At 44.2% G+C, this 24,057-nt stretch overlaps 3 protein-coding genes and 3 non-coding genes across 7 annotated transcripts in view; 4 read left to right on the forward strand and 2 right to left on the reverse strand.

The window, feature by feature from the left end:
* The window catches only part of frmd3 (FERM domain containing 3), a 38,567-nt gene extending 26,326 nt beyond the window's left edge, over window positions 1-12,241 (reverse strand). For both annotated transcript variants that reach the window (XM_053870007.1, XM_053870006.1), the window contains exon 1: window positions 11,927-12,241. In XM_053870007.1, coding sequence (XP_053725982.1) covers window positions 11,927-12,031 — 105 coding nt within the window. In that variant the 5' untranslated portion in view covers window positions 12,032-12,241. The remainder of the gene's footprint in view (window positions 1-11,926) is intronic.
* On the forward strand, window positions 10,793-17,732 carry LOC128762127 (probable gluconokinase). The gene is made up of 6 exons (XM_053870009.1): window positions 10,793-13,274; window positions 13,556-13,630; window positions 14,017-14,047; window positions 14,145-14,231; window positions 15,284-15,327; window positions 15,812-17,732. Exons 2-6 carry the CDS (start codon window positions 13,593-13,595, stop codon window positions 16,167-16,169), a joined length of 558 nt encoding a protein of 185 aa, XP_053725984.1. The 5' UTR covers window positions 10,793-13,274; window positions 13,556-13,592; the 3' UTR covers window positions 16,170-17,732.
* On the reverse strand, window positions 17,070-21,146 carry gkap1 (G kinase anchoring protein 1). The gene is made up of 12 exons (XM_053870008.1): window positions 21,003-21,146; window positions 20,444-20,703; window positions 19,505-19,657; window positions 19,265-19,354; window positions 18,929-19,064; window positions 18,830-18,858; window positions 18,101-18,256; window positions 17,940-18,026; window positions 17,799-17,862; window positions 17,655-17,725; window positions 17,495-17,572; window positions 17,070-17,382 (listed from the first exon to the last, which is right to left on the reverse strand). The coding sequence occupies exons 2-12, from the start codon at window positions 20,690-20,692 to the stop codon at window positions 17,341-17,343; spliced, it is 1,155 nt and encodes a 384-aa protein (XP_053725983.1). The 5' UTR covers window positions 20,693-20,703; window positions 21,003-21,146; the 3' UTR covers window positions 17,070-17,340.
* Window positions 21,147-21,481: 335 nt separating this feature from the next.
* On the forward strand, window positions 21,482-21,553 carry trnaw-cca (transfer RNA tryptophan (anticodon CCA)). Its single transcript has one exon. It is a non-coding gene; the product is annotated as a tRNA-Trp (tRNA).
* Window positions 21,554-22,135: 582 nt separating this feature from the next.
* On the forward strand, window positions 22,136-22,207 carry trnaw-cca (transfer RNA tryptophan (anticodon CCA)). Its single transcript has one exon. It is a non-coding gene; the product is annotated as a tRNA-Trp (tRNA).
* Window positions 22,208-23,929: 1,722 nt separating this feature from the next.
* On the forward strand, window positions 23,930-24,001 carry trnaw-cca (transfer RNA tryptophan (anticodon CCA)). The gene has a single exon. It is a non-coding gene; the product is annotated as a tRNA-Trp (tRNA).
* The last annotated feature ends 56 nt before the right edge of the window (window positions 24,002-24,057 follow it).

Here is a 24,057-nt window from a genome sequence, read left to right on the forward strand (position 1 = left end):
AGAAGGATGTCATGCCTCAGGTTTCCTCCACACATCATTTGTGTGTGTGTGTGTCCTTTAACTGCCCACAGACTGCTGAGCCAGCAGTTTCACCATGCAGTAAACCAGGACTGATTGGTTCTGTGTAAAACGACTGACCCGAGGACGTCACACGTGCACAGTTATCCTGTGAGATTAAAGACTGTGTGGGTCTCCACGGCAACCACGTGTCACTGAGTCAAAACTTTCTTTCAGGTAATCGCTCCAGGCGACAGACTAATTACCTAAAAAAAAGCTTCAGTTTTGTTGGCAAAAAATCGATTTCATCCCATCACATTGTGCAGGAGGTCATAATGTTAAGGTCGGCCTTCTAATCTGCTAAATCTCAACCTACGTCAGGCAGCACAGGCAGTGCTGCTTAAAAGTGACTCACCAAATTGAGGTCAACGCGCTGAAAATGATGCAAAATTAAATATAAAACCAGTGACGAACACACACTCGGTTCATGCAAAGGCTAAACACAAGCGCCGCTCACGACACAATATTTCATTCATATTTCATCAAGTCTTCATGTGTGTTATTCCCAGCATACTCAGACAACATTGCGTGTTGCTTGCCATCCAGGTTAGGGGACACCCTGGACAGCCACCCAGACGCCATCCCAGATCACACACAGACAACCACACAAGGTAATTTGATTTAAAATAAAAAGACATATAACTCCGCTACAGAACAAATTCCAAAAATCAAAATGGACTGAGGAGCTTCACACTGGTTTTGGTCGCAGTATATGAGTGCTTCAATTGTGCTCTGGATTTTCAGCTAATCCCTGGCAGAATGTTTGACAAGTCTGTTAAATGTGAAGTGCAAACAGAGACAAACAGAAACCAGCAGAAACAGAGCCACGGAGCGACTCTTCAAATCCTCAAACACCTTTAGCTGTCGGCTTCTGAGGGCAGCTGATTGTGGAGAGAAGAGATGAAGTGACAGGGAGGAGGACGAAGAGAACAGAGGAGAAGATGCCAAGAGGCTTAAAGAAAGATGGGAATAAAGGGGATTTAGGGAAGAAAGAAAGAAGCGGAGGAGGACACAGGGAGCGGCGGCATAGGACTCTATGTCATGTCTAACAAGTCCTGAATACATATTTTATGCTTCCAAAGGCTGGACATTAAAAATTAACTGTGTCATACCGTCTCTACATGATCTCACCTAATGACGGCAAAGTGCTCCGCTCTTCCCCTGCGCTCGCACACACGGGCACTTGAACTGAGCCGCAGCAGAGTCAAGTCAGTTTAGCAGAGGTAATGTGCACTCAATCCTGCCAGCGCAACTGTTTTCTGAATTCTAAAATATTCACACTGTCCACTGGTGGCAAATAAAGTTTGGAAATGGTTTGTGCAGCTGTGCTGGAGCTCACCCTCGCCTTCCCAAGCGACCAACGGCCCACTAGTCGAGGCGATACACGACCCTCATGGGATGCAGTTGTGAAGGAGCGTTTTAACATCCATGTAGACATGACTGTCCCAACAATCTGACACTTGGTTTGTGTTGCGTCGTAGTGACCGTACTATGGTGGCTTTGAGTTTTTTGTATTTTTCTACATATATCATTATTTCAATAGCATTTTTTCTTGAGCATTTCTTGAAGTTTCACAGCAGTACAAACACAATTTTCCAAAATTGTCATAAACTAACATTCAAAAACAGCCATAAAGTGGTATCAGTTACATTGTATCGGTGACCATTCTATGAGAATGAGTATTCAAGCTTGAATACCGGTATCGGTGCATCCCTAAGAATTAGTCAGGCTGAATGAAGTTGGCGATGGGGTGGATGAGAGGCTGGAGACATTTAAGTCGGTGGTTGTGAGAGGGGCATTTCAGTGGACCGACATCCTTCCACATGCCACATGCCAACTGTGCAACAGTGTGTGCGATGTCTGTGAGGTCGGTCACAGTTATATAAGAGCACCGCTCTTTTGCACACGCTATTGTTTATATTTTCTATTATTATGCATCTGTCTGATTATGTTTTTTGTCGTCTTGCTCATATTGGAAGCTCAATTTCTCGCCTTGAGAATAGAGTCAATCAAACCTTCAAAACATTAAATATAGTACATTTAATAATACTGACTCACTCGTGCAACTCGTCTACAACCGGACTAAAAACTAAACAAAACTATTTTTTATGAAGCAATGACTTGAGGTTAAGAATTTATTTTGGTTTCAAAGAGAGGACCAGTTCATGAAGCTAAAGCCAAGTAAACTGGACAAAAACGTGTGTACTGACACGTTACCAACACTGTGATCTGTCTTCCACATTGCTCAGTTACTTCGAATTATATTCACTATTTTTCATAACTGTTTATTATTAGTCAAGACTAAAAGAGCATTTATACACATGGATGTGTCAGTCTGTGTTAATTAACAATTGCAGTCTTCTATTTTTTCCCTTCTGTAATAAAAAAAAAAAAACCTCTTTCTTTCATCACCTTTGTCCCCATTAAAAGATTTTCCCGGTCACGGTCCGGCTCTAGGACCCTGGGGCTTGTGGCCCAATTTAACGCCACATGTTGTTTAATTAATAAGCGTGCCAGCTCAATTATGACTGCTCCTTATCGGCTTCACCAGCATCCAGCTCCAGACACGGCATCCCTCATTAGCCACGCTGAGACACAGGGAGGTGAACGAGCGTTTAACACCATGAGTAAAATAACACTCCTGCACTAAAAAAGATTCACTTTTCAAAGTTCCATTAGAGAGATTTAAAGGGCTGCTGTGTGCTGCTGAGATGATGGAGCGCAGATCCCACCCTGGTTTCTCTAACCGCGGCGTCTCCTCAGGGAAATGTCGCCGCTCGAGGAGCAATTTAACAATTAAAATGAGCACGCAGTTTCTCTGAGAAATTGCCTTTACATCCACAGTCAATATTTAAAAAGCCCCCTCTCACATTTACCGCCCGAACTGTAGCCGATGAAAGCATTGACCCGGAAGCTTGACCAGGATTCAGCAGACACAAATCAATGTGCTGGAGAGAATCGTTTTCCTTCCGTCTCTCTCATCCAGACATTGACTAAGGCCTGAGGTTTGTCTTGCTGCTTGGAAAATGCCACAGTGGCGACAGAAGTCAGTCGGCTACGAGGTAAAGTGAGAAGCCTAGACAATATTGAATGAACAAAAACAGCATAATCTGTTGGAAAAAAAAAAGGAACAATGTTGTTTTGAAGAATGTTGCCAAGGCAGTAAAGGGCTGATGCTGCAGGTGGGAAGAGCGGCCGCTTGACTGCTGCACTGTGTGGGATGGGGTGGCCAGCTCTGCGGTGCAGGTCAGGCAACGATTCTGACAAAACACTTTACTCCTTTGAAACACCCATGTGTCAACATGCAACATAAAAGACAGATTGCATGCAAAAACTCCGCTGGGAAATAGTAGGGAATTTGGTGGCTTGGGGGTAGATCAGTCAGGATGGGACCAACGTGAGGGTGTCGCCAACGTAACCCAGCAGCTTGAATACCATCTAGGACAGTGGAAACACTGTCTTGGACTGGCTGAAAACACCAAAAATGTGCCTCGATCTTGGCTATGTGTGCGAAAGGCTCAACATTACATAGAGATCCGGATATGGACAGAGCCTTCAGTCCATGCTCTGCAACCGTATTTCTGCACATCTCCACAAAGCAAAGAAGTCATAAAATATAACAATGGTGGAAATTATCTGTCCTCCAGGTGTGATATTTTAACATATTTTACAGCCTCACAGACCACTGCAATACTGCCTCCGTTTCGTCTATCTTCTTCTCTTATATCAACGTATGTAATGTCTCCTGCCAAACTGCCACCTTGGCGAAACATCGTGCTGAAAATAGTTGGTTATTCGACAGACATCCGCTCCAGTATTGGCGGTGGCGTTCTCTTCCGCATCCCCGATAAGGGTTCACCAGTCGCGGACACACTCTCACAGACAGCGCCAATGCTACAACCCAGCATCAGTTAGGGACCATCAACAAATTCTGATTCGTATTAGTGAAATCTTCAAAAATCATACCAATGACAAACAACCATTTTTGGAGAGAGAATTGTGTAGAGGTTTTTCATCACATGAGATGGAGGGCTGACAGTTGGTACAATGATTTCGAGAATAGAATATGACTAAATCAGGCCTGGCCAAACCCACGGCTCTTTCCCCAGTGTCACACGGCTCTCCACCAAATGAGCCGTCAAACTGGCTGCGATTTTGGTCAAGTTGCTGTTGAGATTATCGTTTATACAGGAAATAAAACGAAAAAGTAAGGGCTATTCGGGCGAAATTACAAAATATTGTTGACTTTAACTATGAAACATAAGTATGCAATACTGCCGCAAAGTCACGTGACCAGCTGTTCAGGTGAACCTTACAGCCTCACATATTTGTAGAATGTGGCTCTTTTCAGCAACACAGTAAAACAATGTGGCTGTTTGGTCACCCTGGACTAAATGATCATTTATTCACATTATTTCTTCAATAGCATCGAGGAAATGTGTCCAGGTTGGTCCATAGTCCATAGTCATGAGAGAGAGCAAAAAGCTCCCCATCCTGAATGATTCAAACCTGGGTGGTGGAACAAAGCCACAGACAATCCCTCCACCAACCTCATCACCTCACAGTTTGACTCACGGCGCTGATGCTCTATCAGCTCCATCCGGCCTCTGAAGTTTCTCCAGTCGACTGTGATAGGAGAACCCCTCTGCTGTGATGCTGCGCCTGCGTCGGTCCATCAGACAGCATTATCACAGACGTCACTTGCCTCCCCAAAGCTCAGTCTGACCTATTTTGTGACGTTTGGTATCACCACCAGAATTTTAAGTGAAGCCTGCTTCAGTCGCGCAGCTTGAGTCAGCCACGCTCCAGGTGGGTCGGTGGAGTTCTGCCAATTTCAAACGCAGTCCGCGAGTGAGTAATAACCAAATGGCTTTAGCCGCGAGCCACAGAGAGGGAATATAAATAATCTGCTTCCAGGAGATGCAGCGATCAAAGGCTCAATTAAAGAGCATGTCCAGCCGGAGGAACCAATGTTTAACTTGCACAACAGCTCTGAGGAACAACCTCGCTCCCTCAAGGCATTCTTTCCTAAATGTATGTTTTAGTAATGAAGGACAGACGGAGGATGCGGCTTCTCAGAATGAAGCCCCGCAGTATCGGCTGCAAACAATTGACTTAACCTCCACAAATATTGACACACATTTACTGTCGCGGCCCCGGCTGCAGCCTTTGATCGAGAAAGTTGAGGGGGTACCAGTCACCTGCGATGGTTTATCATTCAAACACTCCCAACATTGGGCTTCGACGGCAGACAAACATACGCTTCCCACCTCAGTCGTGACCACTGCGCCCTTGTCTCGGGGTGGGAGGAGAAAAACCAATTACCTCATCATCACCTGTCTCCCTGCAGAGATATGGCACACGCAGTTCAGGGCGCGGTTGAGGACACGGCTATAAATTATCTGTATATGGCCCGGAACCATTTTCTATTATCATGGCGATGATAACTCGTGAGAGGAAAAACGCTCGACACTAACTCATGAGTGAGAGCTGCCGCTGTCATGACATGAAGCTGAGGCACAGGCTCTTTACATTGCATTCATTCCATGTACATTGAAGAATGTTGTATGTTGTGGAAAAGCATTTAGGAATCTGGTGATGGGGGAATCTAGGGACCACCACCACTAGCTGGCGCCACAGCACCTGCTCTTGAGTAGATGATCCCTCTCTAATAGAGCCCTGGGGTCCTGGTGACCCACGTCTCAAGGGTAATGTAAGCTTAGATTTTATACTGAAGGAGATCGAGAATCGGTCCTTGCCTGGTCCCTCACCTGTGACTTACTTCTCTTGGGACCTTACTGGAGGCCCCACAGCATAGCTATACAAGTCAATAGGGCATCAGTCCACCAGGCGATTCTGGGAGCAGATTAGGTCCAGTCCAACAGTTGAAGCATGGATTCAGGAGAAGGAGTGTGATTTTCCTCTGTGTCGTGGAAACAGCAGACCAGTAGTTCACTCTCTTCATGGGAGTCAGTTGACACGTGATTTGTGGATGCCGTTTGACTGTCCTGTAGGACAGTGATTCTCAAGCACAGGGCAGAGGCCCATGGTTGGGCCGCAAGCGCCTCCTAGAGGGCCGCTAAAAGTTTTTTGTTTCACACCTTTGGGCCGTGAGGGCCTCCAGATGCTCAAATTTAATGCACTTGCCACATATGGTGGTAGTAGTGTGTTATTATATTTAGTTGACACCAGCAAATTTGTGATAATTTTTAAAAGAGAAAATGATAAAGAAAGTGATGCCACCTCCACAAGAGTAAGTTCTTCTCGAAGCAGTTTTATGTATATATATAATATAGATAGATAGACAGATATAGATAGATATAGATATAGATTTTTTTCCTCAACTGTTTTAGATAGTTGTTTTAGATGTAGATTTGATGAACATCACTTGTACCTGGTTCTGCTGCTGGTCGGACTTTTTGATGACAAATAAATCTTTGCGATGCCTTGATAGTTGCAGTACATTATGGGACTCATCGGAGCACTGTGAGGGCCATATGTTGCTCCTTCAAGGACTGGAGTTTCACAATCAGGAATAAAAGCAAGGAAAGTGGAAATCTGTTTTCTCATCTTGGTAGGCACCACACTGTTTCCGGAGACAGTCACCACACTGGGTCCGGTGACAGTCACCACACCGGGTCAGGTGACAGTCCTGGAGGTGTCCTTGAGCAGACTGACTGATCAGGTGTCTCAAGCTTCTCATTTGCATTCTCTGCTCATTCTTCAAACCCTCACTTCCTCAGAACTGTTTGTCCTCACTACATCACCACGTCAACGTCCTGCTAATACTTCTCTGTCTTCCCATCACTCCCTGCCATCTTTCACATCTCATCGCCTCAGTTTCAGAGTCGCCTCAGAGCGAGGATTATTTCTCTTTAGTCAGCTTCAAAATCGCATCAAAGAGGCACCAGTGACATAAATAGAAAACCATTGCTATTTATACCCAGCGACATCATCACAGAGACCCATATCAGATCACCTGAAGGACAAATGCAAGGGAACTGTGTACGTAGCTTGAAACATGCCTGCCTCAGTCATACTTCCGTAAGGTGACCTCCACAGGAACCGTGAGTGATCAGCTCAAGCTGTCAATAACTCCAGTTACTCTGCTCCATTTCAACTACTGGACAATAATTGTTCGTTTAGTAGAGCAAATTGATGCCCACCATTTCTCACACGGGGCAGATGTGCTTAAATCTTTCATGCACGCACACAGACACACACACACACACATGCTGCAGGAGGAGAGCATCGCTGACAGCTGATGGATGTTGAACTCATGAGGAACAGTGATCTTCCTTAATTATACATGATGTGTCACAGAGAGCCAGGAGGAGAAGACATGGATAGGTGAGCGAGGAAAGAGCTGGTCAAGGGGTAAAAGCTTTGGAGAGAAGAGGAGGTAAGGCGGAGGGCAGGAGAGAGGGACTGTCTAGGAAACGCAGAGTGAAAAAGAAGGAGGGATGACAACGTCAGTAATTTAAAGTAGAGAAGGTCAGCGACTATTGATCCTGACAGGACTTTACACTGCACATGAGATGTGCACGGAACATTGCTGTAGGCCAGCAGACACACAGCACGCGCGCACACTCGGCCCCAAGCTGCTCAATACGCAGCAGGCGAGCTATTTTTAAAGTAAACAAGATTTAAAAATAAACCACTTTAAAACGACATGATCCAACATGAGGAACAGAGAGGACACAGACCTCCACCAGTTCAAGGGAGAAGCTCATTTCTTACACAAAGGAGGACTCACATGATGCTCCAAATGTGCTCAATCTAAATTCGTTCGCCTCTCAAAATAGTTCAGATTACTAACAAAATGTGAGGATGCTGAGTTTGGTGTGTCATCAAACTATGCCACCAATTCAGATAACATTTTCAAATCACATAAATACTTTTGAGTTTGTGTGGTACTGTGTGAGCACATGAGGAGCATCAGAGAAGCATGGCATGCATGAGGACAGTGGGACAGTGATGGAGGAATCCAGGTGAGAGTAGGAGAACAGCAGGGATCTTCTAGTCCGGAGAGATGGATGAGAGGTTGGGTATGAGTCTCCATGCACCACAATGTTTGCTGATTCAGTGGCTGGCTGTGGCAGTAAAAATGAGGTAAATGGAGGAGCACCAAGCTGAGCAGAACAGAAATGAAGCCCAGCCCAACTGAGAACATGTGTGAATGACAGCGGGGAATGAGGATCAAACAATTTAAGAGTGAGTCAAAGCAAATGAGTTCCACCATTTGGGATCAGTAATTCAGAGGAATTGACAATGATCAAGGGAGGTGAAGGAGAGTGCAGGCAGGGTGGGATGGGTGGCGATGACTGTCAGGGTGCTCTCTGTGACAGAAGAGCTCATGTGTTCGGCCGATTCGGCAAACGTGAGTTACATGCTCAACAACCTGCCGATTTGCTCCAGGATGCAAACACAGAAGAGCAGGAAAAACAGGGTATATGACCAATAATGAGCTAGATCTATTCACAAGAAGCCTCAGTGTTAGACAGTTTTCTCTGGCAGACAATCAGGGGGCAAAAGAAATGCTTAACTTCATTGATCAAAACAAGTTCATGCTTGGTAGCATGTTATACAGCAATATTCAATAGGTCTCCTGCATTGTTTGGTGACTCAGGTGAATAGATAAAGCATGTTTGTTTTGTTTCAATTAAATTCTTGTCTCATTCTCACGAACGCAGTCGCTAAAGGGAAGAATGCCAGTGAGGTGCATGGAAGTGATGAAGGAGGACATGAAGAGGATAGATGTGATGCACTGGATGGGTCAATAAACTGAAACCGATGGAGACTGGAAGAGGGTCACCCAAGCTGCTGTCTGCTTGAGCTGCTTCTTTTTCTACATCTTCTTAGGAGGAAGAAGATGATGAAGAAGAAGAAGAAGAAGCGAACATGCAACTTTGATGCATCTGTTAACTTCATTTGTTGGTGTCATAGCAGGTTGGTATTATTTGATATTCATAAGAAATCACAAACGACAGCCCTATAGTTAAACAGTTGCAATGACTGAAGTGGACCACATGTAATAGTCTGAAATCAGTAGTAAATAAACACGAGAGTTAAATCATTGTTGAGAAAGGAAACATGCGATACATTACACAACATTACTGTGATTCCTGGGACAATCTATTCAGTATTCAAAGCTTTAATTATGTATTTAAATGTCCGAAATGTCCGCAAACCTCCTGCTCCAGTAAGTCCACACCATGTTGAAGGGGGAGGAGGTCTGACAAAACAATGTAAAAAGCGGTTACGAATGCAGCTAAGTAGGAGAGGAAAGTGTATTTAGGGTGGCGGCACATCATTGTTGAGGTGTAGCATGAGTAGCTCAGGATGTCATGAAATATGTAAGAAGGAGCGGAGCAGCAGTGGAACAGTGGGCCATTAAAAAAAACTACGAAGGACGCAGTCAGCTAGAAATACAAATGTCCATTTACCTCAGTTGCGCGACTGAAAAGCTGACACGCTCCGAAGTGCTCTCAACTTTGCTTTTGAATTTGTGCTCCTGCTGCTACGACAGCATTAATACGGCTCCCCTCAAAGCAGGCAGGAAGAACGGAACTAGACTAAATCATTCTCGTTTTAATATTGTTCAGTAAATCATCCACTGGGATCGAGTGTAGACAAGACTTGGAGAGATGTCGCTTAAACGGTGGGCAGACAGTATGGAACTCCATGTGGCTCGATTTGATCTAACTCTATTCTCCTCCCCCTTTTTTGACCACAGTCAGTGGAGTACTTCTTGAAACCTACCAGCAAGATCCTGGTTTCAATTCCAGCTTGAGTCAACCTGCCGCCCACCAAGTTGGAGTTTGCTCTGCAGCCTAAAGTATGAGCTGACCACTTCACAATAACTAGTAGTAGTAGTGCAAAATAATTTTATGTCTGTCATATTGTGGCAACGTCACAAGTTGTCGCTAGGATCCCGAGAACAAGGTGGCAGCTGAGAAAATCAGGTTTCTACACGGCAACACCACCAAAATGTAATGGTCTGCTCTTCATCCCATTGCGAGCAGTTATTAAAACATTACAAGAGATCAGTTCATCTGCTTTTTTTTAAGTAATTTTGGCAGAAAAACTAAGACTGACCATCACAAAATTGTCACGGCAATAAAACAGGTCAAGAGTCTTCTGGTTCTTTGGTACTCACTTCAAGTTCATTCATAAACCAGGGAACTTCTTGTAACCGCTACATTTAATCTAATATGGACCAACACGTGGTTGTTTTAACGTGTGTGCTGACATGGATTTCATGTTTGATACAGTGACGTAACATACAGAGAAATACGTAGCAAACCTGTCAGAGGAGCTGACACAGTCCCACGGCTCCAGGTCATGTGTGCAAATAAATATTTTGTTGTTAGCCGCCTGCAGGTTGTGAATATTTGATCCCTCTCTAATGGAGGCAGTGACCATGTTCTTGTCAATTTAACATTCATGTACAGCTGGATGAACATCACGCTCCCTTGATGGACCTGCAAATGCTTAGGAGAAAAAAAAAGTTCATATTTTCAGGTCATTATGAAACTGCGGTGCCAGGTCCAGCATCCTCTTTATTCTGATCAATGATAAAGCCGCAGGCAATAACCCCCAGATTAACTCAAAGTCTGCTCAAATCTAATCCAGTTCAGTGCGGAAATTGACAGAGAGAGCTGATTGTGATCTCATAATGTCATCTGTCTCGCCCTACATCCAGGCGGAACATCCAGCATCCATCAGAGGAAACATGAACCCAGCAAGGGCTCCAGTTACGGGACGAAGAAACGAATAAAAATATGGAAAACTGATGTGGAAAAACCTGATCTGTAATGGAGCACAACTGGGTTTAGATGCCCCAGCCATCTAATGGTGACTTGGATTAGAGCAAGAAGATTGATGGAGTGGGGGCCCCAGAGGGGGCCAGGACACTGATGAGGAGATGTGTTTGCTGCTGAGGTTTTGCAACATCAGAACATCTCTAAGCCGCAAGGAGAAACAACAAGACTGGCACTTTGTGAATAAGCTGAGACAAGGACAGCAGCAGAGAAAAGTTTCCGGAAAAGACAAGGTGGAGCCTTCAGGAGGTTTGGAAATGACTCAGTATTCCCCCAAGAAGAAGCAGAGGAAAGGATGAGGACACCTTAACTTGGCCCAAGAACTTGAAGTGTTTTCTAATATAGCCACCGAATATATATGGATTTTCAGCTGTGGATTCAGCCAGGTAGGAAGTGTCAAATTCCCCTCATGCCCCGGGCTTTTGAGAACCATGGATATGATCCTGTTTCTTTTCAAAGCTGACCGTGCCCTGAAACCCAAAGAAGGCAGCCAGACGACATTCTTCCATATAAGCCAGTTACAACACAACAGCCCGTGCTCTACTCCGAGAAGCCGAGGTTCTGGTTCTGATCTGGCACTGAGCTCCTAACCCAAACTCTCTCCTCAATCCACCGTTGGTGGTCACTGACGGAGGCTGAGTGAAAAACAACGTAGAGGCAGGAAGTTGCACCACATCAACTTATCCCACCAGAATCAAAGCAGCATCAGTTCCAGCGGCTCACCTTCATGCGTTGAGCTCGCTAAGGTGTCACCACCACACCCAGGCAACCACATCTCCCGCAAGATGAATGAAACTTTACCTCCAACTTCTCTGTCTTTCCTGCACATCCCAGCTCCGCATGTTGGAACCGATAATAATTACAGGATAATTACAGCCCGCGCTGTTATTTACTGTCATGTGGTGCGATCAAAAGGGTGAGATACACGTGCAACTGCACTCAAAATGGCCCGCGTTGATAAAAACGTGCCCTTGATGTCACTATGACCCGGACTGGCGCGTTGTGTCGTGCCGAACAGGGTCCGTCTGTGTGACTGGAGGACTGACCTGAATGCTGCAGGAGATCTCCGAGTCATCCAGTAACCGGATCGTGCACAGGAGCTCCTGGTCCAACGAGCGGATGCTGGGGCTGCGAAACCGGAGCATTTTCATCCTTGTGTCGGTCCTGTTTCAGCTCCTCATGCCAGCGGACCCACGGACTGCGCGCGAGACACACATGTACACGTAAGCGACTTGTCACCCAGCGTGACGCCCTTGAGAGTCAACGAGTGGATGGAGAGAGCGGCGTGGATGGAGGAAGCGGAGGATGGATGAGGAGCGCCGACTCCTTCCTGGTGATCGATGCACGCGCGCGCACGCGCACTGCGCGTCAAGATGCTCATATCGTAGGAAATTTCAATGCAACATCAGATTTAAGTCACATCCAGGCACCACAGAAATACGATGACGTCACGCCGACGTCTATTCATTGTATTGCGCTTTTTTTATATTCTGTAACCTGCAGCAAAATATAATATTAAATAGACGTAAGACAAAGGTTGTGTTGTGACACAATAGAACGTTTGATGATATTTGACCATATTAACAATGTAATTAAAACGAATACAGTATAGTAATAGACACCAAAACATCATTAACAGTTGAGTCATGTGCTTAACGACAATAAAAGTGGTTTTGTAATTCTAAATGTGTCGGTGCCTCGTGGTTAATTTGCCTTCATTTATTATTGGTAAAGAAAATAAACGTTAACTTAAATGCAGAAAGAGACAGCAAAACGAAAAGATGTCATGGGTTTCTTCCGACATCTGGTTTCTTGTGTTCTTGTACTTTTATCTTTGTGAGAACCTGTATGAGTTTTTCTTTTTGAAGGTTAAAACCACAAAATAGCTCGGTCATTATATTCGGGTTTTAGTTCGGTTAAGCGTAAAGGTTAAGCTTAACCATTTGTTGTAGATTATTTGCTCTGTGATGGACTAGGCTCCTGTCCAGAGGGTCCCCGCATCCTGACCCGAGTTGCTGCGGTTGGCCTCCAGGTCTCCTCCACGAAGCCAGAGCTGGAACAACGATGGATGAATGAACAGCAGAATTTGACTGCGGTCTTTTTAACAGCGTCAGTCAACGCCGTGACGTCACGGCAGGCTTCAACGCGGTGGTGCGTTCCATGGCTGCCGCCAGGTCGGAATTCTGAACTGGGAAACATAAACAGTGTGTTTCCTCATTCAATACTGGCCGTGCTAACAACGGCTAGCTGTTAACAGTAGCCTGGCACCGAGATACTGTGGGACACAGGAAACACTGCGCTCGTCCAGACCCCCCAATAGTGTCCAAGTGGTGAAGGTAGAAGTCTACGTCGATTCCGTCACGTGCACCGGAACAGCCAGCAATATTAGTTGAGGTAAGTCATAACCAAGACAGATGCAAATAAATGGCCAGACGACCTTTCAGTCTTTAATTTTAAAAAATCGTATTTATCTGATATTTATTTATTTTTGGACGTATAGTTTTTGTTCTTGGAAACCGGAGGCCTCCGACCGAAATTTCTTTGCCATAATACAGTGATATGTTTTTGTGCAATGACAATCAAGAAAGTCTAAGTCTATTGAAGGTGTCGGCATTTTTCCGATATCGATAAATAAAGAATATACTTGTATGCGTGTCGTTTATTTATTTGCACAGTTTCTGTCACACAACATTGAGGACGTCCCGTGACACCATGATCTACGTCATTATGGGGGTCTCTGGATGTGGCAAGTATGAGGCTCGTTTTTACTTCAGATATTCACAATGTTTTTGCCTTAAAATGAAGCCTAATCATTACACCATAATATGAAGATTCTAGAGAGTTTTGTTTCACATTGATATTCTATTGATTATTGTTTGCTTAAATGATAATAATTTCCACCCAAAATCTGAATCTAGACTCATGGTTTAGTTGAAAATTCTGTCTGGTTACATCAATTCTGGTGAGGAACCAGAGGTGTTGTGGCTAAATTCAGTAAAGTCACTAAATAATTCATTTGTCAACTTAGTTTGTCTCAAAATATTGTCTCATTATTTCAGATCTATGCAAGAAATGGTTGTTTTATATATTGTGCAAGTGCAACTGGGGTGAAGATTTTTTCTTTGTTTCGATACAGGAGTTCTCTTGGTGCATATCTGTCTGAAAAGGTACATGTATTCCACTGACTCACGTGAAACTGCATCAATATAGTCATGGATTCTATGGTTTCAGTAAAACTAACATCAGTGTGTGTTGCCTCACCAGCTGGGATGGCGGCTGTACGAAGGCGATGACTTCCACCCTCAGGAGAACATTGACAAGATGACCCGTGGCGTTCGGCTGACAGACGAGGTATGGCTCAGGACAGTGGCGTCGGTGCAGGTTTCTCCTGCTGTTTTAAGACGTTCAATTTTTCAGCTGGGTTTAGAGGGACAGACGTGTTTCTCACTAACGTTACCGACTCAGTTGTGCTGCCGACTATCAGCAAATATCTGACTCCTGTGGAAATGCTTACTGAGTTGCCAAATATTGTCTGCGGTATTGACAGATGACTTTGCATGCTCACAAGCTCCAGCTCACATTTGAGCTTCTATCGACACTCAAGCTTCACCACAAACCTCCACCTCTAGAGTGAGGCTAGCTAAACAGAGGCAGGTAACCTCCACGCTCTGAGATTGGAAGGGAATTAAAAGCGGATTTGGCAGGAGAGTGGAAGCAGTGTTTAATTCCGTGTCTCATTTTCTGAGTGATATCTTTCCCCCAATGTTGCTGAGGGAGGAAGACAACACTGCACTGCTAACCCAACTTCTCCTAGTGAGGCGAATAGTTTAGTTGGGCTGATATTAATTCACTTTACACTTTCACTTTTACCGCTCATGTATTTAATACTAAACCTACTGTGTGAAACAGAACAGTTATTTGTCAATCATTTGATTGTCCTTTGCTTGTCATGTTTTGTTGTTTGCTTTTGTTGTTTCAAATAAATGTGAAGAAAACCATTGCCCCTTCTTTTTATTGCTTATAAAAATACATTATATTGGTGCATATTTGCAAATAATTACAGCCCTGGGTGTGCGTGCGCGTGCAAACAAAATCTTGGAAACACAAGGTTTGGTCCCCACAATATAGCTAGGTTAAGCCTCAATTTGAGGATTGAAGCTTCAAAAATAACTGGGTCATTATAATTGAGGTTAAATGTGGTGAAGCCCTGGTTAAAGTTAGCCATTTATTTTGCATGGTTAGGTTGAGTCGTCCTCACAAGGAAGAGGGGAAAGGTGTGCGTTGTTCTGGTGTGTTTTGTGGTGCAGTCTTGACATTTGTGTCATTGAACTTGTGAATTTGAATTGATAATTTTTATGAATGCAATGTGTTGAAATAAAGCCAATGTTTTTCCTTTTCCTCAGGACAGACTTCCTTGGCTGCTCAAACTACATGACGTCATTGAAAGGTGTGTTGAGATGTGTCACTGACGCCTTCCCTTCTGTATCTGAAGCTCATCCTGCACAAAGGAAGAGCTCTGTGTCAAAACGTTTCTAGGCAGCTCAATTTGATGTGTTCTCTTCTCTTTTTAATATCAAGCTGCTACATTACCAACCACAGAATATTGCTGAAAAATATGAAATTCCGGACCTAAAAATATTCCTTTATTTGGACGACACTTTCTGTCACTCAGAGTTTTGGAGGCGATGTCTTCTTCGCTGGGCGGTGCAAGAATATTTTGCTCTTGAAAGGAGTTTTGACAAGCAGATGAGAGAGCAGGGAGTTTATAATGGAAAAGACTTGGGGGAGGATCACACCGAGGTGACAAGTGTGACAGCTCTTTTAAGTGACTACATCAAAGACTTGATGTGATTCATGGCTGCAGCCTCAGTGATGTTCATGAGAGGGAGCTATCTGTCTTTAGTCACGTGTGTGTGTGTGTGTCTCCACAGAGAACGAAGCTGTGGCTCTGACGCTCTGGTCACCTGTTCGGCCCTGAAGCGCCTCTACAGGAACATCTTGACCTCTGGCTCGACAGCTGTGACCTCCTCCTCCACTCCTCCAGAGCCCTCACCTCTGGATGTCTTTTTTCTCTTCCTCCACGGCGACTACCAGCTAATTCATCAGAGGATTTCTGCTCGGAGCGGACATTACATGAGGGCAGACCTGCTGAGTTCTCAGTTCGAGGCTTTAGAGCCACCCCAGGAGGAGGAGAACGTGATGAGGCTGGATATCAGGAGGAGCTTGAGCGACATGGCGATGGAGGTGGAGAGTCACCTCAGGAGTGTCAGAGACCACGGGCGGGTATAGGTTTCAGTCATTCTCACTCACATGTGCCACTCTCCGACAGTGTCCAAGATTTAAATGCAGCTGCCTTTATGAAGAAAGGCATCTGTGTCACTGCATATTCTCAAACAGAAATCGATTGAAGGTCATGAAAGCATGAAAAGACGGAGATAAGGATGGACAAACCAGCAGTATCTTTGTTAATTATTTGTTTCCTTTACAAATAAATGATTCATTGTATTTTTGTGCATTCAGTATTAAAACATACAAATTATTTATTTAGTAGAGAGCGCCGTTGATGTTCAAAACGTGTCGACAAGAAGTAAACTTCCATATCAGTAGCCGAAAGAGATCGTCTGAAACGATTTGCTGCCCCCTACTGATCATGGTTGGTGATTGTATAAGTGATCGTTATTGAGATTGACAAGAACATTTTAGAAGTCAATTCTAGCGAGCGTGTTATCTTGTGTAATTCAAGTAAACAAACGGAGCCTGGAAAGCGCTGGCAGCTTTTTGGAATGCCCCAGCATCATGACTGAATTCAGTGTGTCACTTAAGAGCTGAGAAGTGAGGAACTACCTCGCCGGATCATTTATTTAAGAGAAACCGTCTGCAGGAGTGCAGAGTGGATCATGCTGATCACAGTGTGACTCCTCCGTGCTCGCAGGACGTCACACCAACTGCTGCTGCTAAAAGCTCCAGTCTGTCTGTGACTGGAGCTGAACTCATCGAAGATGCATGACTTGATTATGAATGAAGTTGTTTGCAGTTTCCGGGGAGAATTCCCCCTAGTTAAATGTTTCTGACAATCGAAGGACCTGCGTCTCTTTATCAGGAGGAGACAAGATATATATATATTCCAAAAATCCTCCAGAGTGAAAGATATTTCCAAGTGCAAGCAATGACTTAAAACAATGTCACTGGAAAATTAATTTCTTTAATAGTGAGGGGGAAAACCATTTTTACAACATTTCTGTTTGGACAGCACAGAAACGGATCAGGCACACAGCGATGAACAGTACCAGAGATGCAGAATCCTTCTGCGAACCATTCTGCAGTTTTAATTCAAACACTTTTAAAAGCTTCAAAAAAAAACTCAGGAGTTTGGAAGGGCATGCATCAGATGGGGACATTAAAAAAAATCTGATCAGAAGTGTTTTCCTTCATTTTTTTGTCAGGTCATCCTGTTGGAGTGTCAGGGCTCCGACTCTGAGGCTTTCTTCCCTTTCTTGTTTCCCTGGCAACCCACAGAAATACAGACGCCACTTACTTCAAGACAAACTCAAGCCATTCTTAAGAATATTTATACAGGAATGACAGTCAGAGTGAGCAATAACACACACACACACCTGATGTTTGGGCTGTTCTGACTGGAGACCTTTGACCTTGGATCGTTCTTGCTCAAGAGCAGCATGCAGTAATGACACCTTTGAACAAAATTGTTCAGTCACAATTGTTATAAAAAAAAAAAAACCTGATGAAAAAGAAGATGGATGTATGATCACTCACCTGTGATGACAGCTCCTCTTTGATATGAAGCAGTTCCTCCACCTGCAGCAGAATTTCTGCTTTGTCCTTCACTGTAAACAAAACATAAGTTGAAATAAAATAGTTAAAAGAAAAGGCTCTTGATTTGTGCGACTGATGTCTCACTTTCTCCCTGTTGCAGCATTTTAAGCAGCTGAGAATTTCTTAATTTCACTTCTTTGTATTTCATCTGCAAAACACAAGTCCACATCACTGCACATTCTCAAAATACAGCGTTTGAGTGTTCAAAAACAGCTGTGTTCTGACCTCCCACTGTGAGATTGTGTTCTTCAGTTGACTGATTTCCTGGTCTTTCTTCTCCAGCTCATACCTCAGTTGCTCTGAACGGGGGTCCTACAGAAAGAGAAAGGCCTTTCAGGTGAGACGGTGATGAACCACATGTAGAGATGAATTCAATGTTCCCTCACCAGTTCAGGCTCCGGGGTGGCCTCCTGTCCCTGGCTGTTGGAGTACTGCTCCAGTCTCTTCTCCCGCTGGATGATTCTGGTCACGTCATCCTCCAGCTTGTTAAAGAAGCGCTCGTCCGGTCCTGTCCCCGTCCCAGGAACACCTGATCTACTGTCCTGCAGAGAACACCACATGAGTGAGACCGCAGTATGTGGTAAAGGTCTGACAGTCTTTTTACTTCGTGGAACCACCATGACAACATGCCAGTCAGCGGTAAGGCTTCAACCATACACCACATTCCCAACCCTGAACTGCATTATGGGGCCATGTACTTTTCTATGTACATGTGACAGTGAGACATCTAAATGGAGTTTTCATTTTGTCATCAACAGCAGAGATAGAGTAGGAATGGCTTTGTTTATTTAGAGATATGATCTTCAAGTAGTCTGTTAAACTTTGATGGGCAACATAGTAAAAAGCACTGCAGAGATTAAAGGTCATCATTCGACAGTTTTACCGTTTCACAGTGCCCTCTCGCTCCCCAGATAAGGAGCCGCACTTGAGGCGTATCAAAAGAGGAAACACTGCCCTCTGGTGGTGAGCAAGCCTGAGGTACAACTGGTCTTTGAACCGTTTATACAGATTGTGTTTCAAGCATTTCACAGGGAATCCATTCGTTCTTGGAAAAGAAAGCGTGTATAAAATTCCTTTGATTTCCCACCAGGTTACGGAAGTAAAAGGTGACTCACCTCCTTTTCTGGCCTTCTGTTGGACTGCTCTGTAGAAGGGAAAAAAATAAACATCATGAGAGTGCAATACCAACAGCATTTTGACTGACGTAAACCCACCTGCATTTCCATCAGACTGGAAATCCTGCAGAGACACCGTCTTCTTGTCTTTTGCTTGCTGGTTTTTCTTTTTCTCCTTCTTTCCTCCTCCCTCTTTTCCTCCTCGAGATTTGGGTGAGGTTGTGTTTGTGTTGCTCTGCCCCAGAACAAAAGCATTAGTGACACATGTTGTAGTCTAAACACACACTGCACAGTTGCCATTAAGCATCAGCCTAATGTGGGAGAAGTGGTGACGTATGAAACACCCAACTCTCAATATTGCAGAACAGAGTGAGAGAGAGAGAGATTCAAACCCAACAAATATGTGTCTCTCAGGTGAATGTGCCCTTACTGTACCTGTGAGTTTGTCTGCTTCTGTTTTTCAAATTCCAATTTACTCAGCATGAGAGCCTTTTCCAGGTCGGCCTCATACAGCTCTGTAGTCATCTGCGAGGGATAAAGACTATTAAACTGCTGAACTTTATCATCACAAACTGACCATCTAAACAGCACAAAAACGTAAAACACAAAATTGTATTTCAAAGTCTTAAGACAGACGTTGAGTTGTACGAATACTTCTGTGATCCTAAACTCTACCTGCTCGTCCCTTTGCTTCCATTGTTGCCAACCTTCTGAAGGCATACTTCCTGGTGACGTATTGAGTAGTTCACTGGCTATTCCAGACAGGGTCACACAAGGAGGTGGGGCACTGGACTTCTGTGGAATCTTCTTAAAAGCTAGATTGCGAAGCTGAGGGGACAAAGTTGACAGGATGAGATGCAGCATTCAAAACGCCATGAATCAACAGTGGGTGACACATTAGCTGCAATGATTCTTGTTTCTGCAATAGTTATCTTGTTCTAACTGGCATTTCAACAGCGCTACAGATGATGTGTCCTCATTGAATTGTTTCCAAATAGCAGTGACTTACTGATGTGAAACTGCTTGCACAAAAAACATTATTCAGATGTTTGCCAACTCACACAAGGTAAGTGGCGGGACTTTATAATAATAGAATAAGAGAGCAAATCCACTGGACAGAGAATGTCCCATTTAAATGCAGACATCACATCAAAAAGTAGTTGTATGTATGCTTCCTTTATATAAATCTACTGATGTGTTGGAAAAGAAAACACCACTGAAAGACATACAATGTTTGATACAAAGAAACGCTCAGGGCCTGGTCCCTTTTTACAGCATGTCATGAACCTCATTCGTTTTACGTGTCTGCAGGAGTGGCAAATGGTTACCAAAAGGCCACATGTTGCCATTTGTAAACACAAACCAAACAGTACTGAGGAGAGAATAAAACGTCAATAGTAAAGGCTCTAAACATATTTTCTTGGACTAGACGATTATAGATAATAGATACATTTTGTGCATGTTAAAAAAGCTTATATATCCAGTATAACCTGGGCAGTTTTGATCAGACATCTAAGTAGTGGCGTCGTACACTTGAAACAAAGGGAACATGTATATAATGATGTCACAACTGGATTGTAACGAGTCAAGACCAAATATCTGGTTGGAACTGACCTCGTTTGCCTCACTCTGCTGTTGCTCCTTCTTTTTCTTCCTCTTGTCCTTCTTCTTGTCGTTTCCCGGAGCCCCTTTTCCACCGGTGGATCCAGCTTTTCCCGGCCGCGACTTTCCAGACGAATCCCTTCCGTTTTTGGTTGCAGTCTTGGCCGTGTCTGAGGCGTCGGAGTCCGAGTCCGAGTCGATCTGCAGCAGGGCAAAGCGTGAGGCGGTGGTGGGGACGGTGATCATTGCTGATGATGCCATTTCAGGATTCACTGGAAACAAAAGTGAAATATTGAGCCATGAGATTGCAATGTACTCAAGGCAGTCGCGTAGACACCATTTTGAGGCAAGTTCTGTTTCATTTAAGTCAAAGCGGCTGGTTATTAGTCAACAGTATACACCCAATAAGCGGTTTCCTAAAAGGAAAAGACCAAAATGTGGACACAAATAGCACGTCGCTTGCTAATAGCCGGAGCTAATATAGCTAACTATACAAAGCCGGGTGCGTTAGCACTGAAACAAGTTGGAAAAGTCAGACAGCGTCGACGCGGACACCCATTACATCACTTACGTTGGTTAAAGTCCTCAGTAGACTTGCGAGTATATCTTCAGGATGCGGCACCACTGCTGGTAACAGGCGAATACTTTCTTCAATGAGGGTACCAGCGACTAGAGTCTGGCTACGGAAGCCGGGTGGGGCCAAAAGCGCCCACCCAAATTCGCGTTTCTTCTTGCAGTCACACCTGCTTCTAATTTTTCAGGCAACAAAAGACGACGAACAACACTGATCAATAATTTCATCAAGAAAAAAACAACCATTTTTGTAGTTACAAAACAAAGGAAACGCTTTATAAACAATGTAAGAATTCCAGCCTAATTGTGGGTGAAGATCTTGACTTGTTTCTTCGATGTTGGCAGCAGGTTGCGAGGCATGGAGTGAGTGAAAAATAAAAAGAAATCACGAGATCTAGCAATAAAAGAGACAGATGACTATGAAGGCAAGTAAACGCATTTCAGCTTCGTGACGAGCTCCTGTTTTATAATGTCACGGACTTCGTGGCGCAACGGTAGCGCGTCTGACTCCAGATCAGAAGGTTGCGTGTTCAAATCACGTCGAGGTCAATTGTTTTTCACGCGGCATGCTTCCTTGAAGTTGACCTCCTCTCTCACGTCTATAACTGGGATAGCGCATACTTTACGAGTGCAATGTCCTCATTCGGACAGCAGATCGCGGTAGTGTTACAGTCGTGGTCTACACACACGCCCCCTGGTGGTGGCTGCCTTCTGTTGCTGCCGCTGCTATCTGCGTCTCCTGGGACAATGCTAACATCAGATGTTTGGCTTGGTTTTGACTTTTGCCAGGAGACGTCAGTAGCGCCTCTCCATCTGAGGGTCACAGTGTACTTGCGAGTATACTTTCTGCATGCAGCACCGCTCTTGGTAACAGAGGCCAATACTTTCTTCAATGAAGGACGGTGACGAGAGTCTGGCTACGGAAGCCGGGTGCTGCCAAAGCGCCCACCCAAATTCGCTTTTCTTTTTGCGGTCAACAAAAGACGACGAACGACACTGATCAATAATTTTATCAACCAAAAGACATTCAAGCAAGCTGCAAATTGTTTATAAAAAACATGTTTGTTTGCAGTTACTAAACAAAGGAAACGTTACCGGCTTCGTAGTGACCTCCCGAAGCGTGCTAAAACGGACTTCGTGGCGCAACGGTAGCGCGTCTGACTCCAGATCAGAAGGTTGCGTGTTCAAATCACGTCGGGGTCATTTCTTTTTTTCACGTTCATGCGTCCTTGAAATTAAAGCAGCAACGTCTAATATTTAGACATAAATAGATTATTTTCAGATTTCCTGAGATGACAGGTTTCATTTTGAACAGTCCAAAGTTCCGCAGTCAGACTCTCCAGGTCTCTGTTAAACGCTCCTTTGGAGTATGTAACTTTCCCCTGGCGGGCTGCCTGAGGCGTGTTCTGAGAGTGCCAACTCCACCCCCAACGCAACACTTTACGGCAAAGGGGCAGGGCTACCTGGGCAGCTAGCTGACTTCAGTTTACACTGTGGCAGAAGCAAGAGTGAGGAGTGAGGAGTCCAAGAAGAGAAAGTGTGAAACCCACAGAGTAAGATCTCTGACAAGAGTCAGTATAGATGCATTTACAGCCTGGTCAGAACTGAGAGCTACCAACAGATTTTCTTCTGATTCTGAAGTGGCGCTGTTTCTACTCGACTTGTAAGTCAATTTTGTGTTCACTGCTGTCTCTGTTGTGTTGGCAAATCATTAAACAAATGTCTATATGCTTGTTGCTTGTATATAAACGTAGTGTATATATGTATATATGCAGCGAAACAGGTGAACTGTGATGCTAAAATGGGATATACTTCGTGTATGGTGAAAATAGTTTTTCAATGAATTAACTGCCAGTGAAAATGACTTGCTCACATTCTAACACAGTTATGGATGTTTGTCTGCTGTTTCTCATATTGTACAAGCGTACAGTGAACATATACCTGGCCGAACTGGTTAGTCACGATGCTAATTAGGCCTGTAAGACATTCTTTGTGCCTTCAGCGGGTCTTGGGGGTGTTATCAAATGTGGGTTGCCACTTATTTTTGAGATGATACACGTTGTAAGTGTATGTTTGTCATTTTATTGCGTTTATCACGGTATAGTGTAGGTATATCCAGCAAAACGTTTTTGCTCCGACATTAGCAGCTAGAGCCTAACGTCCGTGGCTAATGACTGCTAGCATTTTTCAGACCGAAAAATAGTCGATTCACTTTGCAGTGTTTATGGTCCATCTGGTTTGGACAATATGTCACATGTTATATCTCATGTTCTATCTGTAGCTGCTGCCGTTGAGTCCTCTGATCTGCAGACCTGCTCGGAGCTGCTGAGAGACACGACCAGCGCTCGGGACCGGAGACCCAGCTTTACAACAGCCTGCAATTACACTCATTTACCTGTAGTTCCGCCAAAAGCAAATATTCCAGGACTGCACACAGCGGCTTTAAGATCCACTCTCACCTCTATAACTGGAGAATCAAATCCAAAGCATGGCATGGGGGCTGCATGTGGCCCTTTACTTGTATTTGCGTGGCCCACATTAGGTTAGAGAGAAACTCAAACTCTAGGTTAAGAAATAATATTTAACGATACTTGTTATCAATGAGACTTTTTCTTTCATACTTTTTAAAAATAACTTTTTAAAAATACTAAACACTATTTTTTAAATTGTTTGCTGCTGATAACATAGGCCAATACTTTCCTCAGTGAGTACCAGCGACTAGAGTCTGGCTACGGAAACTGCTGCCCCCACCCAATTTCGCTTTTCTTCTTGCAGTCACACCAACTTCTGACTTTTCAAGCAACAAGAGATGACGAACAACACTGATAACGGTCACTGTAATAACGGTAATTCTATCAACCAAAAGACAGTCAAGCAAGCTGCAAATTATCTCGCAATAAAAGTTCAGACGACAGTAAAGATGTAGACTTCGTGGCGCAACGGTAGCGCGTCTGACTCCAGATCAGAAGGTTGCGTGTTCAAATCACGTCGAGGTCAATTCCTTTTTCACACTGATCCTTCCTTGAAATTAAGATCCACTCTCACCTCTGTAA

This window comes from Synchiropus splendidus, chromosome 7 (genome assembly GCF_027744825.2).
Source record: "Synchiropus splendidus isolate RoL2022-P1 chromosome 7, RoL_Sspl_1.0, whole genome shotgun sequence".
NCBI classification, from domain to species: domain Eukaryota; kingdom Metazoa; phylum Chordata; class Actinopteri; order Syngnathiformes; family Callionymidae; genus Synchiropus; species Synchiropus splendidus.